We start from the raw sequence: 15,410 nt of genomic DNA, 5'->3' as shown, positions 1-15,410 counted from the left end.
GGCCCAGCCTGACAGCACTTCCATCCACATTTCATAGCCTGATCTCAGCTCCATGGGCACACCTAACCGCACGGGTGGCTGAGGAACAGAGTCTAGCCACATGTCAAGGAAGAGAAAGGGCAGATTTTGATTACTACGTAGTGGCTTCTGCCTTATCCAGGGATACGGATTCTGTCTACCTGGTCCCTCTCAACTCTCTCCTTTCCACCTCATGTCTATAATCACTAACAAAGTATTCAGGAGTGATTCCTACTTGGCATAATTAGTTGGAAAAAATTTTAGAGTAGTGATATTCATCACGTAATCATCTGATTTTTAGGGTGCAAACTTCAAGTTTCTCTAAGTACTCTAATCTCTAACTTAGACTATTATAGTACATTAGTTTGTAGAGGGCACACCACGATCATAGGCCACTATGGGTTGTGTATACAGACTGAACTTCAGGTTCATATAACTGAGACTATTACTCTCCCAATGGTATCAGACTTAATGAGGTCAGCAATAAAGAAATTCAGATCTCAAGTTTCCTTTATACCATTTGTCTGGGAAAATTATATCACAATTACTGGATTTGAGAACTTTCCTGTTATATGTCATAGCTTTTTTTGGTATAGAGCAGTGGTTCTCAAAGTGTGGTCCCAAGACCAGCAGAATCAGCACCACCTGGGAACTTCTTAGAAATACAACTCTCACCACAAAACTCCTAGAAGAAAACATAGGCAAAACATTCTCTGACATAAACCATAGCAATGTTTTTTTAGGTCAGTCTCCCGATGAAAAAGAAATAAGAGCAAAAATAAACAAATGAGGCCTAATCAAACTTAGAAGCTTTTGCACAGTAAAGGAAACCATCAACAAAATGAAAAGAAAACCTATGGAAACGGAGAAAATATTTGCAAAAGATGTGACAAACAAGAGATTAATTTCCAAAATATACAAACAGCTCATATAGCTCAATATCAAAAAAACAAACAACCCAATAAAAAAATGGGCAGAAGACCTAAATAAACATTTCTCCAAAGAAGCCATATAGATGGACAACAGGCACATGAAAAGATGCTCAACATCGCTAATTATTACAGAAATGCAAATCAAAACTACAATGGGCTACCACCTCACACTGGTCAGAATGGCCATCATTAAAAAGTCTACAAATAACAAATGCTGGAGAGGGTGTGGAGAAAAGGGAACCCTCCGACACTGTTGGTGGGAATGTAAGTTGGCACAGCCACTATGGAGAACAGTATGGAGGTTCCTTAAAAAACTAAAAATAGAGTTACCATATGATCCAGCAATCCCACTCCTGGGCATCTATCCAGAAAAGACAAAAACTCTAATTTGAAAAGATACATGCACCCTTATGTTCATAGCAGCACTATTAACAATAGCCAAGACATGGAAATAACCTGTGTCCATTGACAGACAAATGGATAAAGAAGATGTGGTGTATATGTATATAAATACACACACACACACACACACACACACACACACGAATATTACTCAGCCATAAGAAAGAATGAAATAATGCCATTTGCAGCAACATGGATGGACCTAGAGATTATCATACTAAGTGAAGTAAGTCGGACAGAGAAACACAAATATCACATATCACATATATGTGGAACCTATAAAAATGATACAAATGAACTTATTTACAAAACAGAAACAGGCTCACAGGTATAGAAAACAAACTTATGGTTACCAAAGGGGAAAAGTGGGGGCAGGGATAAATTAGGAACTCGGGATTAACAGATAGGCACTACTATATATAAAATAGATAAACAATACGTACAATGGAAAAGAATCTGAAAAAGAATGTATATATTCTGAATCACTTTGTTGTATACCAGAAACTAACACAACATTGTAAAACAACTATACTTCAATTTAAAAAAAGAAAAAAAAAAGAAATGCAATTATCAGGCCTCACGTCAGACGTGCTAAATCAGAAACTCTGGGGGTGGGGCCCAGCCATCTTGTGTTTTCACAAGTCCCCTAAAGAATATCCTAGAACCACTAGTCTAGTTGAGTTAGATTACTGCTGAAACATCTCATTTTAAGGACCAGGTCAAAAGAAAATTATTTGAAACTCTTTTGTTGAAAACATAGCAAGTCCCTCTAATACTGCTGTGAATTAAGAGTATTGTGGAAAACTGACAGAATGAAAAGACTGCTAAGAGCCCTGGGAGGTCATTAGGGCAAATAGTTTCCAAAGGTGTCAGTCACAGACATCTAAGGTTCTATGAAGCATCTCTACGGGTTTCCTAAAAGAAAATGTATTCATATGTTTGATTGGTGACTGCTCCCCTGACCATCCAGAGTTTGCTGCCAAAGACATGGAATTTGGGGTCAGGAGAAATAGTTTTGGAGCTTTAGGACAGAGTCAACATCTTACTCGTCTTTGTATCATCATTACCTTCCACAGTGCCCAGCAGGGAGCAAACACATAATAAACATTTATGTTAATAAATGAATGATTTGGGACTTCCCTGGTGGCGCAGTGGTTAAGAATCCACCTGCCAATGCAGGAGACACGAATTTGAGTCCTGGTCCGGGAAGATCCCACATGCCGCAGAGCAACTAAGCCTGCACGCCACTACTGAGCCTGCGCTCTAGACCCTGAGGCCACAACTACTGGGCCTGCATGCCACAACTACTGAAACCCATGTGCCCAGAACCCGTGCTTCACAATGAGAGAAGCCACCGCAATGACAGGCCCACACACCGCAACAAAGAGGAGTCCCCGCTCGCCCCCGCTCGCCCCAACTAGAGAAAGCCCACGCGCAGCAACGAAGACCCAAAACAGCCAAAAAAAAAAATGAATGAATGAATGGATGGAATAGTCATCTCATGGATCCCGGTTCTAAATAACTTCCACTAACATTCCAGAATCACTTTGAAAAAAAATCCCGTTTGGATAGTTTATTCTAGTTACTTTGAAGAATACTGACTGCCTCATGTATGTGGCCAGTCTTTTCAGCAGTTAAGGATTTTACCTATCAAATATTAAGAATGCCTCCAACTCCAACCCCTCCGAGAGAAAAACAAACATATGAAGATAACTGCTTGTTCCATTTCTTGAAATGTCTATACAATATCTCCATTGCTGCATGTTAACCTTTTCAGTGACTAACTCAGGGTTTCTTAACCTCGGCACTATTGACATTTTGGGCTGGATAATTCTGTCATGGAAGCTATTCTGTACATTGCAGCCGCATCACCAACTCTTCCCCCACCCCCTCCCCCCTGCCCCACTGTGACAACCCAAATGTCTCCAGACACTGCCAAGTGTCCCCTGGTGGGGGATAAAATTGCCCAGCTTGAGAATCACTGCTTTAACCCAATATTAAAAGGAGAAGAGTCATTCTCCTGCATTTTATTCAAAGCTATGGAAACAGGCGTCAAGAAAGAACGTATGTTCCACATTTCCCTTTAGCTCATTGTTGAGGACTTCAGCAGTGACAACTCTATCTATCTGAAATGATTTGGTTCACAAATCCTCATTATTTTAGGCCAGTTTTCTCCTTGGAACAACTTTATCTTAGAAGATGCAAATTCACAAACTCTGAGCATCTTTTTTACACTTACTGTGATCTTCTACAATGATTCAGCACTGAATTTCATTACAAGATTGATTGATTGATTGATTGATTGATTGTGGTACGCGGGCCTCTCACTGCTGCGGCCTCTCCCGTTGCGGAGCACAGGCTCTGGACGCGCAGGCTCAGCGGCCATGGCTCACGGGCCCAGCCGCTCCGCGGCATGTGGGATCCTCCCGGACCGGGGCACGAACCCGCGTCCCCTGCATCGGCAGGCGGACTCTCAACCACTGCGCCACCAGGGAAGCTCAAGACATTTTTATTTAATAAATTTTATATAATATACAGACTGGCTAAAGGAACACTGTACAGATACTTAATATAGTGTTAGCACTAACAGAAGAATTTTTATCTACTTCATTACAATATTTTAAAAAATTATCTAAGTAAAACCTACAGTAAAATAAAATGTAATAATAACCTTTATTACATCCTACCTCAAGATTCTGTCTCTGGAAAGAAAGTCTTCATTGCATCTGGAATTTACTTCTTGGTATTGAAAGAATATGCTAATAATTCTATTTCTTGATTCATGTTGGATTGTATCTATCTTCTTCCTGTTACCGCATGAGGATTTAGCATTATTTCAACATCCCCTCACGTCTGTCCTCCATATTCTCAAGATAAACATACTACAATTTTTTCTTAAATCGTCAGTGTTTAATCATGAGCCAATAGTGTACCCTGACATCCTCGTTGACATCCTCACGCTACTGTCCCCTCCCTTATTGTCCATGTGGGTCTATACTTTAAACACTCCGCTTCTTTTTTTTTCATTTAATGGCATTTTGAGAGGGAGAGGAGATAAAAGCATATAGCCATCACACATTTAACAGGAAACTACAATTATTTTTGAAAACTTATAAAAACTACATAAAAAGTCTCAAAATTTTACTGTTAAAAGGTAGAATCTCTACTTTACCCTCACCTCTTGCATTTAGCACAAATAAAAGCTAGGCACTTTTTTTGTTGTTGTTTAAGAAAAAAGTGATGTTAAATAGACTTACTCTGATCATTTTGCAATATATATATAAATATTGAACCATTATGTTGTACACCTGAAACTAATGTTATATGTCAATTACATCTCGATAAAAACATAAATAAAAGAAAAGGCAGGTTACCAGAAAGACTTCAATTCTTCCCCTTCTGTACACTTGGGACACAGTTACCATTCCTATTTCATGATAAATCTGTTCTTTTCTCTTCTGACCTTGCCGAATTTTCCTTTATCTACCTGGGACACTGAAACCTGGGAAACATCTGGCAGCCGTGCACCATGAAACTACACGTTCTTGTTCCATGAGAAACAGTACTGTAATAAATGTTTCCTGTATCAAAAAAAAAAAGTATAAAATCTGATTTTTAGTTTTTCATAAAAAATAATTTTTGCACCATCAATCAGTAACAACCAAGAAATCAGGACCACCCAGATAACAAAAGCAGAGGACTAAAAAAAGAGACCCTATTAACATGACAGATGAAGAAGATACCAGGTGAGAAGAATCAGCTATATAACAAAGCCCACAATTTGGAAACTGTGGGAATCAAAGTCAAACAGTTAATTACCAACAAAGACAATAACAGGGCTTCTTTTGTCTTTCACGGTGAATGCCCAATAAGCTCTTAATACTAAGACTGGGAAATAAACAATCTATAATCTACTGAAAAAGACCATCTGCTTCTATAAATTTTGTTCTTATACACTTGCCAAAAGAAGAGAACATATTAACAAAATAATGGGCCCTGCACTGTTAATTGCTAGGTTGTTTGCAGTTGTGCTGTTGCTATTAGAATTTAATAAGCCATTCCTTCTCCTAAATTAATAAGCAGCCAAGATTATGTAATAGCTGCTTTCAGCTGCTAATTATTTTTCCCATAATTCCCTTCCCTCCCTCCCCCCAACCTCCACCTTTTCTTGGCTAGGAATACCAGAGACTGCCAATATGTCATCAGCAAGTCTCCCGTCCTCGTTTTCAGAACCACAGACCAACATCAGGAGCATAACCAATAAGCTTAAACTTGGAGGTAGTTATCTCAGGAACCTTGAGGACATGAGTTTTGTACAGAAAAAGAGAAAAGCAGCATTTGGATTCAGAGGGCGAGTTTTCATTACATAGTATTAGATCAATCTTTGACTGGCTAATGTCATCTGTTTTGTGTAGTAAGGGAGAAATGGGGCATTAACATGTGCCTCTGGGGCAGGATTGGTCCCGTTGCTGAAATTTGGGCAGGGGGCCTAAAGACCTACAGAAAGCCAGCTCTGTGCTTTACGTTGACCACTTCTTTAATACTACAGTATACGTTTAGCATACACGTTGGTAGGAAATTTTACAAGCAGCATAGCAGCGTTTAAAAGGGAAGGTATTCCAGAAAAAGAAAAAAAAAAGGAAGGTACTGTATATTTTTATTTTGCCAAAGAAGCGCATTAAAAAATGTTCCCAAATTCCTATTATATACTATCTTAGTTTTATAGACATTTTAACACACACAAAAAGAACACAATCCTTAATAAAGGATTCCTTTAGATTGATTAAATTTAGCTTCCTGAAAAACTTAGCATCTCTTTTTCCCTTTGGGCCGTTAAAAAATTTGGGCGACTATGTTTGGGAACCTCTGCAAAAAGGGCATACCTTAACAAAAGCAATTTTCTAGCTTCCTTTGTAAGAACCGAGGTGACTGGGGTAATGAATAGCATTCGACATGAGAAACCCGTGGCTGTTCAAGCAAGGTCACTTAATCCCGTGGGGCTCCCCTTTCCTCATCTGTAAAAGATGAGTCGGACTGGATGATTCATCCATTCTTTCATTCAAAAAAATATGTACATCCATTATGTGCCAGACACAATGCTCAGCACTATGGTTCTTAACAAATCTACAATTTTATAATCCTTATCAGTCAGCTCACATTTATTAGTGGTGTTATATACTAGGCAGTGAACTAGGTTGGGATGCAAAATGAAGAAAATTCAAGATGTGCTAACGAGCATAGGGATGAAAGAGGGATTCCTTCTTACAGGGTTTGAGGGTGAGGCTTCATAGGAGCTGTGACATTTGAAAGTAAGGGCATGCCAGGCAGAGCAAGTCGTCTGACAAGACTAAACTGGAACCCAAGCGGATGTGGGGGAGGAGACGGGAGACTCCGTGTGAAAGAAGCGGGATCTTGAAATGAGGTGCTGTCTAGGCTTTTCAGCTGAGAACGGACGGTAACTCCTCAGGTCCACGGCACTGAGGATGGACGAGGCAAGCCCCGGGAAGAGACACTTGCACAGCTTGGGGCGAAAAGGTGTCTAGGGCTGTAGCAGTGCGATGGGAAGAAGGGGTCGGATTCCGGACGGTTTTGAGGCAAAGTAATTGTAAAGAGCACTCTAAACGCGTGCACGAGCTCCAAGAAAGAGCTGACTTGTTTTCCTCAGAGTTGCAGCACTCCCTCTCTCCCCTCACCAACATCACCAGCCATTACACCGCCCCGTCCCACCCTCTTGGGGCACGGAAAGTTATCCGAGCTCGAATGTGGTTCTTGGCAGTCCAGATCTTCCCTGCCCGCATAGCAGGGTCAACAAAGGGCACCGCGAAACACTACCTTCTCACCACAAAATAGCCGAGACAGCTGCGCGCGCGTCCCGGTGGCACACTCAGGAGTGCGCAGGCGCGCCGGCCCCGGCAGCTGCCGCTTCCGGGTCACGTGGCCTGGCTTCCGGTTCGGACCACCCCTCTTGGTGAAGACGCGGCCAATCGGCTTCCTCGGACTGGGCGGTCACCTGAGCTGTCTCCGGTGCCGTGGGCAACAGCCGAGCTGCGTCCCGCGCACCGCCCAGCCCGCCCCTCTGCTCGCCGCAGCCCTGGCTCCTCCCGCGTCCGGCCCCCGGGGCGGGGTCTGTCGGCTCGCCCTCCCCTCGCCGCCTAAGCCTTCACTCCGCGAACCGGGTCCTCTCCCCACAGCAACACGGCTTCTCTTCCTCAGCTCAGCGACAGGGGCTTCCCCTCAGCCGCCGCAGCCGCCGGCCGAGCCCCGCCGCGCCTGCGGCCCGCGGCCGCTGTAAGTCCCGGGAGGCGAGCGGGGGCGCCGGGGACGGGGAGCGGGGAGGGAGGGTCGGGCGAGCCCCCCGCTGCCCCACGAGCGCCCCGACGACCCCACCCTGCGTCCGCCCGCCCGGCCCGCCACTGGGGCACTGCGCCTCGAAACTCACTTCTCTTCGCGTCCGCGCCCCTCTCCACTCGGCGCCGCGCCCCAGGATGCGGGGGCCAGTCTCGGACGTTGCGGCGGCCCCGCGGCACCTGTGGTTCGGGAATCGCCTCAAGTTTTGCGGGGCATTTGCGGGCGGGGTCGGCGGCCGGGGGCGGCGGCGACCGAGGACCCTTGGCGCCCCCTGCGCGGCGGCGGTTGCCATTGTCTGCCCCGCTCCTTGCCTGTCACCTCGCCCGGGCTCGATCGGTCAGTGATGGTGTGCGGCCCCCCGTGGGGCGGCGGGCAGGCATCGGAGACGGCCGGACCGAGGAACGCTGGCCCCGAGCCCGTTCCGCGGCCGAGCCCATTGTTTTTAATACCAATCTCCAGGAATTGAGGTGCTCTGTGATTTGTGGCAAAATCAGAGCGTTGGTTTTTAACTAGAGGAAAGGAATACTTGTACCTTGCGACCGGGTATCGTCCCATGTTAACATAATTTATTTTCAAGAGAGTGAATTATTTATTCGTCATATAAAGTGGTGGTGGTGGGGGAGATGGTGGATCCTGCTATAGACTCCCTTGAGTCCTTGAGTTCCGAAAGCAAACCCCCAGCCCTCCTGGTCATCGAGATCCTGGAATACGGGTCTGTTCTTTTCCAAGTTCTGCTAACGGGTTTGCATGAAACGTTGTCCAGTTGATGCTTTACTTGCTGTCCACTTCTAATGCCGGTATCTTAACAGGACTTCTATGTGAGGCACTTTGACATCAATAAACGAATATTGTTCGTTTATTTCGTGCCAGGCATCCTTTTTAAGTGAGGTGTTTTCAGCCAGTTTTAACTTTAATAAAGTTAAATTGTCGCATCGTAAATTTCTAAATATCTTTATGCCTGTTTGGATTATTACAAAAAGAGGCAATGATTTCTTAGCGAAATTTAGGGCCCATTTTATTCAAATTGATTGTATAAATTCCCCCACCCCATGTTCAAATTCGGCATGGTGTGGTGAATATTAAGAGTCAGGCTGAATCTTACTTGCAGTAACTAGTACTGGAACATAGAATAGTTAAAAGAAAAAATATATATATATCTGAATTCTACCTTTAAATTACCTTTGTAGAAACAGTGCTTATCTGTTTGCCGTTGAGAAGACCAGTTGAAGTATTGTACAAGAAGATTTCCTTAAAAACTAAACATGTAGACTAATCATCATTTGCAGATTCCAAATAAATATGTACAAAATAGTTTGTGTAAAATACACTAGAATTCAGCATCCACTCCATCTGTAGATGCTATGTTTTTTATCGTTTTAAATGAAGTATTTCGTGTAATGTGTGAATGTGTGTAGCTCTTATTTTGGCTTTTTAAAGGTTTTATTCTCTTAGGTAAAATTCTATTAACTCACTTTATTGTGTGTATATTTATGGTGGAATTTTAAAAATGAGATGAGAAGGGATACTTAAATCAGCCTTTTATTAAGAAAAATGCATTTATGGGATTTTTTTTGGTTTATATTTTTGATTTTTTGTTTTGCTTAAAATATGTAAGCATAAACTGAAGAGAGCATTCTAAGTTATAGCAGTCTGTCTACAAGTAATTCGGTCTGGAACTAGGACAGCTCGTTCTGTTTAGGGTGAAAAATAGTAGATCTGTTTCTTTCAAATGCATCTAAACCAGTTGATGTCAACAATTCTCTTTTGATGCATATACATACATTGCTATAGCACAGGTACACAATAGTTTCTTAAATTGCAAGAATTATCTTTTTCATCAGAATTTTCACTTCACCTGTTTTTGTCCTCCCGTTCCCCCCCCTCCCCCCGCCAAACTTACATGGAACAGGGTGGGGTGGGAGGATTTGCATCTGGTGGGAAGATCTTTCTATAAGAATTTCCTGCTATTTTAACTGGCATAGAAATATTGATGGCTACTCATCATTTGTTAGCTAAACGCCCTGTCCCCCAAAGCTTCTCTGTGCAGCGTGTCATCTTAACCTTAACTTTATTGAATCAAAGTATTGCCTGTAATCTTGGCTCTGTTTATCTTAACAGATGCAGTTTATGTTGCTTTTTAGTCGTCAGGGAAAGCTTCGACTGCAGAAATGGTACGTCCCATTATCAGACAAAGAGAAGAAAAAGATCACAAGAGAACTTGTTCAAACCGTTTTAGCACGGAAACCTAAAATGTGCAGCTTTCTTGAGTGGCGAGATCTGAAGATTGTTTACAAAAGGTATATTTTTATTTATCAGGAAAGTGAAATAGAATCAAATGTTAGATCATCTATAATGTGGAAATTGCAGACTTTTGAGGGATGACATTTATAAATAATGATTAATAAAGATATAGATGAAATAGTCTTAAGGTAAAGCTTTGTATTTTTAAGATAACTGCTGTTTTGATTGATTACCCAGGCTAAAATGTTAAAATCATGGAAATCTTTTTACACGAAATTATGTGACTGAAGGCATAAATGATACTTCATGCTTAATCATCTTTTTAGGAAATTTGAAAGAATTCATTTCTTTGCAGGGGAAAATAAGATCAGTATTTTAAATTGTGTGAGTAATTCTCTGAATTTAGATAAGCATTTACCTTCCACCACCACCTTCTCCCCATAGATCTGTAAAGTAATGACTGATATTTGACATGCCTTTTAATCTGACTTTTAGGATCTCTTACTCACTTATAAACACCTTGGATACATAGACCATTTTAGGCATAGATGTAAAAACTGGATATATACAGGATTTGTTCGTTAGGGCTTATTAATTTGAAGTACACTTGTTGCTGTGGTGGAGGTGTGATTATATCTGGTAGATAATTTTGCCAAGAACAGACTTTTAAAATTTTGATGTTGCAAAATGACTCATAGGTTGGCTTTGAACACTAAGCTTTTTAAAAAATGCTATACATCTTTATTAATATCTGAAACTTTTTAATACCTTAAAATAAACTTCTCAAGGTTGTTCTCATAAGGTTAAAAGAAATATAATTACTTTGTTTCTTCCCCATTTCTGTTCCCTTACAAATAATTTACTGAATTTAAGATAAGAACATTCATGCATATAAAAATTCTTTCCTGTGGGGGATGTGCAGGGAACTGACTGTATGGGCTGCGAGGAGGGTCAAAGAGAAGCCTGGCTTTACTCTCAGTTTTCCTTTATTCCACTACAATATGAGTGGGGTTTGTGGGGGAGATGGTAGAGAAAGTTATGAAGGTTATAGGACATCTAGAACTTTAAAAATACCATAGACTCCTCTTTAGAATAGAATGAATATTAGTCATCTTTGGGTGATTTTGTATCCAGTGTTTGGTTTAGTATTTGTTGAGAAAAATCATAGCATTTTAGAGCTGGGAGATGTTTTAGAGTAATCTAGTCAAGTGATTTTTTTTTTTTTTTTTTAAAAAGCTTTTTGCCCCAAGGATAGAACCTTAAATGAAACAAGTGGAAGTGGAGGTGCTCTGTGAAATCAGGACTGTATCTCAACTCATTTGGCTTCCACCCTCTCTGTAGATGGTTCCTGGGTTTGAAAACCACTACTGTTGATCAAACTTCAGCTTTATAAAAAATGAGAATTTGGGAGAAGTGACTTGTGCAAGGTCAGTTGCTAGTGACTGCCATCCATAGTGGCCAGATCAAATCTTAAGCCTGGAGGCAAGGGTTTTAAACTGGGATGAATAGAAAATTTGCATTTCTTTAAAGATCCGGTAGTTGGAGAATGGGTGGGGGGAGGGCTCAGACTGGTGCCTGAGGGATCTGTTAGGAGACTGCCTCATCCTGCAGTCCTGAAGGAAGACCTCTGCTGTGGGCTCAGCAGGTGGAAGAGCTGTTCCTGAGGTAAGTTTGGTAAGACTTGGTCACCGCTAGAAGCAGGGAGGGCAGTGAAAGAAGGGGAGGAGTGGGGTTATTCCACATTTCTGGTTCAGTTGATGGGGTAAATGGTGAAGTAGAAGGTTGACTTTGAGGGGCCTGTGTGACTTCCATTTGGAGATGCCTAGTTTTCTCAGGGTGGGCATAGGCATGGAAGTCTGGGGGAAAATTAGGCATAAAGCGTTAGCTCACCGGCATTCAAGCAGCAGGCAAAGGATAAGTATAAGGTCGGCCACATTGGGGAAGGGGAGAGAGTTTCAAAAATAAGGCCACCAGTGCCAAAGGTCGCATAAAGGTCAACTAAAGTGAAGAATATTAGATTTTACAGTGAGCATTTCACAAAATGCCCTTCATCAGAACATTTTCAGTGGAATAGTAGAGACAGAACTCTCTAAGAAATTGGGCAAAGTGTGAAGAGGTGGAGACAATAAAACAGCAGGTGTAGACTATTTGGGGGAGCTTTGCTATGAAGGACAGACGAGGTGATAACCACCTGTAGACAGGAGTGGAGGGGACAGGGTTAAAAAATGGCATAAGAGACTTAAGCTTATTTCTAGATAGGGGAAGGAGTCCCCCGTGTGGAGGAGGAAAAGACAAGCAAGGGAATCAGTCCCAGGAATCAAGATTCCTGTAGCTGAAGGAGATGGCCTATCAAAAGAAAAGAAGGCACTACTGGTGCTCTGTGCACAGCATTCAGCCCATCCATGTTGGGCCACCGCTTTTTCTGTTAAAAGCTGTAAAGGGTAATCTCACCTGACTCTGATATTTACATCAAGCACCTATAAATAAAGGTGCACTAAAAAAAGCCCCAGCTTTGCTGAGATGAAAGTCACATGCAAAAGTTAGAATTTATAATCAGTTTTCCTCTGCATTTCCCCATTTCATACTGAAAACTCATCTAGAGTACTTAAGGACATATTTTTTTGTAGCTATGAACAGGTGATTTTTTTCCCCTAGACCAGCTGGAACAGGAGACCTTTTAAGCAAACGAATTACCGCTTAGCTGCTGAGAAATTCTGAACTAGCACTTTCGCTGTTCATATCACCAGGTGATCTTTATGTCTGCCTTCCTCAAGTTGCCTCATCCACATTCTTCATCCCTGAGCCTTTCCTTACAGTTGCCCCTCTTCGGGAGGGAGAGGTGAGAGGGGAGTAAGGTTAATATAGCTGAGAAATTAGACTGAAAATCTGGGGACTTGAGTTCTTTTCCTTTGGCCATTAGCTAGTTTTGTGACTTTGACTGTGACATTAAAAAGTCATTTTGCCTTTGTTTCCTCATCTCTAAAATAGACGCTCTTGAAGATCCCGTGAACACAGGAGACACTGTGCGTTTTTGATTCCTATTTTGTGCAGCATGTTATGGATTAAAGTCTTAAAATTAATTAAAAAATACACACCTACCAATTATGAGCTTCAGAATTTGTTGAAGAGTACTGTATTGATTTTCTTTACTAACAAAAGAATTTTTAATGACATACCAGTAGAATATTGAGAACAGTTTGGTTACAGTCACCCACAGTCAGCTGATATTTAGCTGACTGGGGAGAAGTCATGTGTTGTGAATATAAGAATAGGCACCTTCAGTTGTTCTCTGAGTGCCAGTAATTAGAGTAAGCCTTAATCTACTCTGCTAAAAATAACCAAACATACCTTTCTTCTTACTAATCTATTATTAATTTTACTTCAGATTTAGACTTACAAATATATATTAAGAGAACAAAATGAGCTCATTATTGAATTTTTAAAAACCACTTGCTTCTGAAAATAGGGAGTATACCTGAGGTTCTTCTGGTGATCTTTTACTAAATCAGGATAACAATTTTTATTTTTCTCCCTCTTCAAAGCACGTAAAATAATTGCTTTGAATATGTTTTAATTTTTGCCAGTTGCAGAATTACTTTATTTAGCACAGTTCTGGGCCATAGTTTTTAATATAAAACTCAGGCTCTGGAGTCAAATCACTGTTCTGGGAAGATTACTCAATTAAGCCTGAGTCTCCTGTAAATGCAAATAATAACGGTATCACTCTGGAAGGGTTTTTTTGAGGATTAAAATGGTAAATTATGCCAAGGCCTTAGGTAACATTTAGTGCCTTACTCAGAGTGAGGACTCAGTAAATGTTACCAGTTATTATGCTTCTGTTTCTCTCTTCCTTAAGCCTTCTGGAAAGAGGTGCCTTCTTATAATCCTGATAACTGGATGCTCACCTACAGTGAAGAATTCATTTAATTTGATATTAAAGTAATATTTCTGAATGGCTCGTATAATCTAGGACCTTTGACTAGTGTTTAAATGCTGTTTACTTGTAAGTAAAAAGCAGTACTATGGATAAGGAGCGAGGATGGTGTAAGTATTAGATTGCTTAACAGTAGCATTGAAGAAATCTTGAAATTTAAAAAACAAATTAAATTTACCTGACCTTGCCTATTAGTAAATTCTTTCTAATGGAATTATTTAGCACTCTGTTCATAGCAGCTAGTTATGTCTGGTTTTTATCTACCTTTTTTTTTTTTTTTTTTTTTGCGGTACGCGGGCCTCTCACTGTTGTGGCCTCTCCCGTTGTGGGGCACAGGCTCCGGATGCGCAGGCTCAGCGGCCATGGCTCACGGGCCCAGCCGCTCCGCGGCATGTGGGATCTTCCTGGACCGGGGCATGAACCCGTGTCGCCTGCGTTGGCAGGCGGACTCTCAACCACTGCGCCACCAGGGAAGCCCCTATCTACCATTTTTAATGTCAGCCCCTTTAATCTTTAGTTTTCTTAATTCAGAGAATCTTATGTGTCATTTGTATCAGTTTTCCCAAATTTAAGACTATTTGAGGAGCATGGGTTAGGGAGGATGGAAGGTTGGAATATCCCATTGCCTTTTTAAGGAATAAACAAAACATAGGATAGTGCTGGGAAAGAGAGGAAGCGGTTTGTTAGTAAGGTTGGAGGTGGTGCCTGTTATGTCCTTCATGATAATAAATGAACGTGTTTGAATGCCTTCTCTCTAAGACTGCAGGGGGCCTACCATTTAAAATAACTTAGTGAGGGACTTCCCTGGTGGCACAGTGATTAAGAATCCGCCTGCCAATGCAGGAGACACGGGTTCGAGCCCTGGTCCGGGAAGATCCCATATGCCGCGGAGCAATTAAGCCTGTGTGCCACAACTACAGAGCCTGTGATCTAGAGCCCGCGAGCCCCAACTACTGAGCCCGCGTGCTGCAACTACTGAAGCCCGCACGCCTAGAGCCCGTGCCCCGCAACAAGAGAAGCCACTGCAATGAGAAGCCCATGCACCGCAACGAAGAGTAGCCACCCCCCCGCCCCCGCTCACCCCAACTAGAGAAAGCCCACGCACAGCAACGAAGACCCAACACAGCCAAAAAATAAATAAATAAATATATTTATTTTAAAAAATAAATAACTTAGTGAATGTAGGAATCAGGTAGAATGATCCTGGCAAAAGTGTATGTGTATGACAAGGGAGTCAGTGTGGTAGAGTGGAAAAGACCTGGAGTTAAGGTCTGAAGATCAGATTTCTTGTCATAGTACAACCACTTGGCAGGCCCTTGTACTCTTGGGCCTCTTTTTTTTCCTTCCGTAATCAAGGAGGATGCTGCTTACTGTTGGAAAAATCAAATAAGAGGAAATGTTTTTAATAATATTGAAATTAATAGAGTGTTATGAAAATACTCATACTGAAGTTATTCTCATACTGAAGAGCAGGAGTTCCTTGAATTTCAAAACTGAGATTGTGTGTGTATGTGTGTGTGTGTGTGTGTGTGTGT

At 41.7% G+C, this 15,410-nt stretch overlaps 1 protein-coding gene and 1 long non-coding RNA gene across 5 annotated transcripts in view; one reads left to right on the top strand and one right to left on the bottom strand.

The window, feature by feature from the left end:
* Positions 1 to 7,253, bottom strand: part of LOC102979247 (uncharacterized) — an 85,410-nt gene extending 78,157 nt beyond the window's left edge. For all 3 annotated transcript variants that reach the window (XR_008616388.1, XR_008616387.1, XR_008616389.1), the window contains exons 1-3: positions 7,185 to 7,253; positions 4,727 to 4,933; positions 4,040 to 4,159 (exon numbers count right to left, since the gene is read on the bottom strand). This is a non-coding gene — a long non-coding RNA (uncharacterized lncRNA). The remainder of the gene's footprint in view (positions 1 to 4,039; positions 4,160 to 4,726; positions 4,934 to 7,184) is intronic.
* Positions 7,254 to 7,502: 249 nt separating this feature from the next.
* AP1S2 (adaptor related protein complex 1 subunit sigma 2) overlaps positions 7,503 to 15,410 on the top strand; it is a 30,046-nt gene continuing 22,138 nt past the window's right edge. For both annotated transcript variants that reach the window (XR_003677885.2, XM_024115271.3), the window contains exons 1-2: positions 7,503 to 7,640; positions 9,819 to 9,997. Coding sequence is in view for 1 of the 2 variants with exons in the window: in XM_024115271.3 (XP_023971039.1) it covers positions 9,819 to 9,997 (179 nt within the window). In the remaining variant the exon portion in view is untranslated. The remainder of the gene's footprint in view (positions 7,641 to 9,818; positions 9,998 to 15,410) is intronic.

This window comes from Physeter macrocephalus, chromosome 21, assembly GCF_002837175.3.
Source record: "Physeter macrocephalus isolate SW-GA chromosome 21, ASM283717v5, whole genome shotgun sequence".
Taxonomy (NCBI): Eukaryota; Metazoa; Chordata; class Mammalia; order Artiodactyla; family Physeteridae; genus Physeter; species Physeter macrocephalus.
The sequence above is the reverse complement of the archived record's forward strand: the minus strand, read 5'-3'. Positions and strand labels throughout refer to the sequence as shown.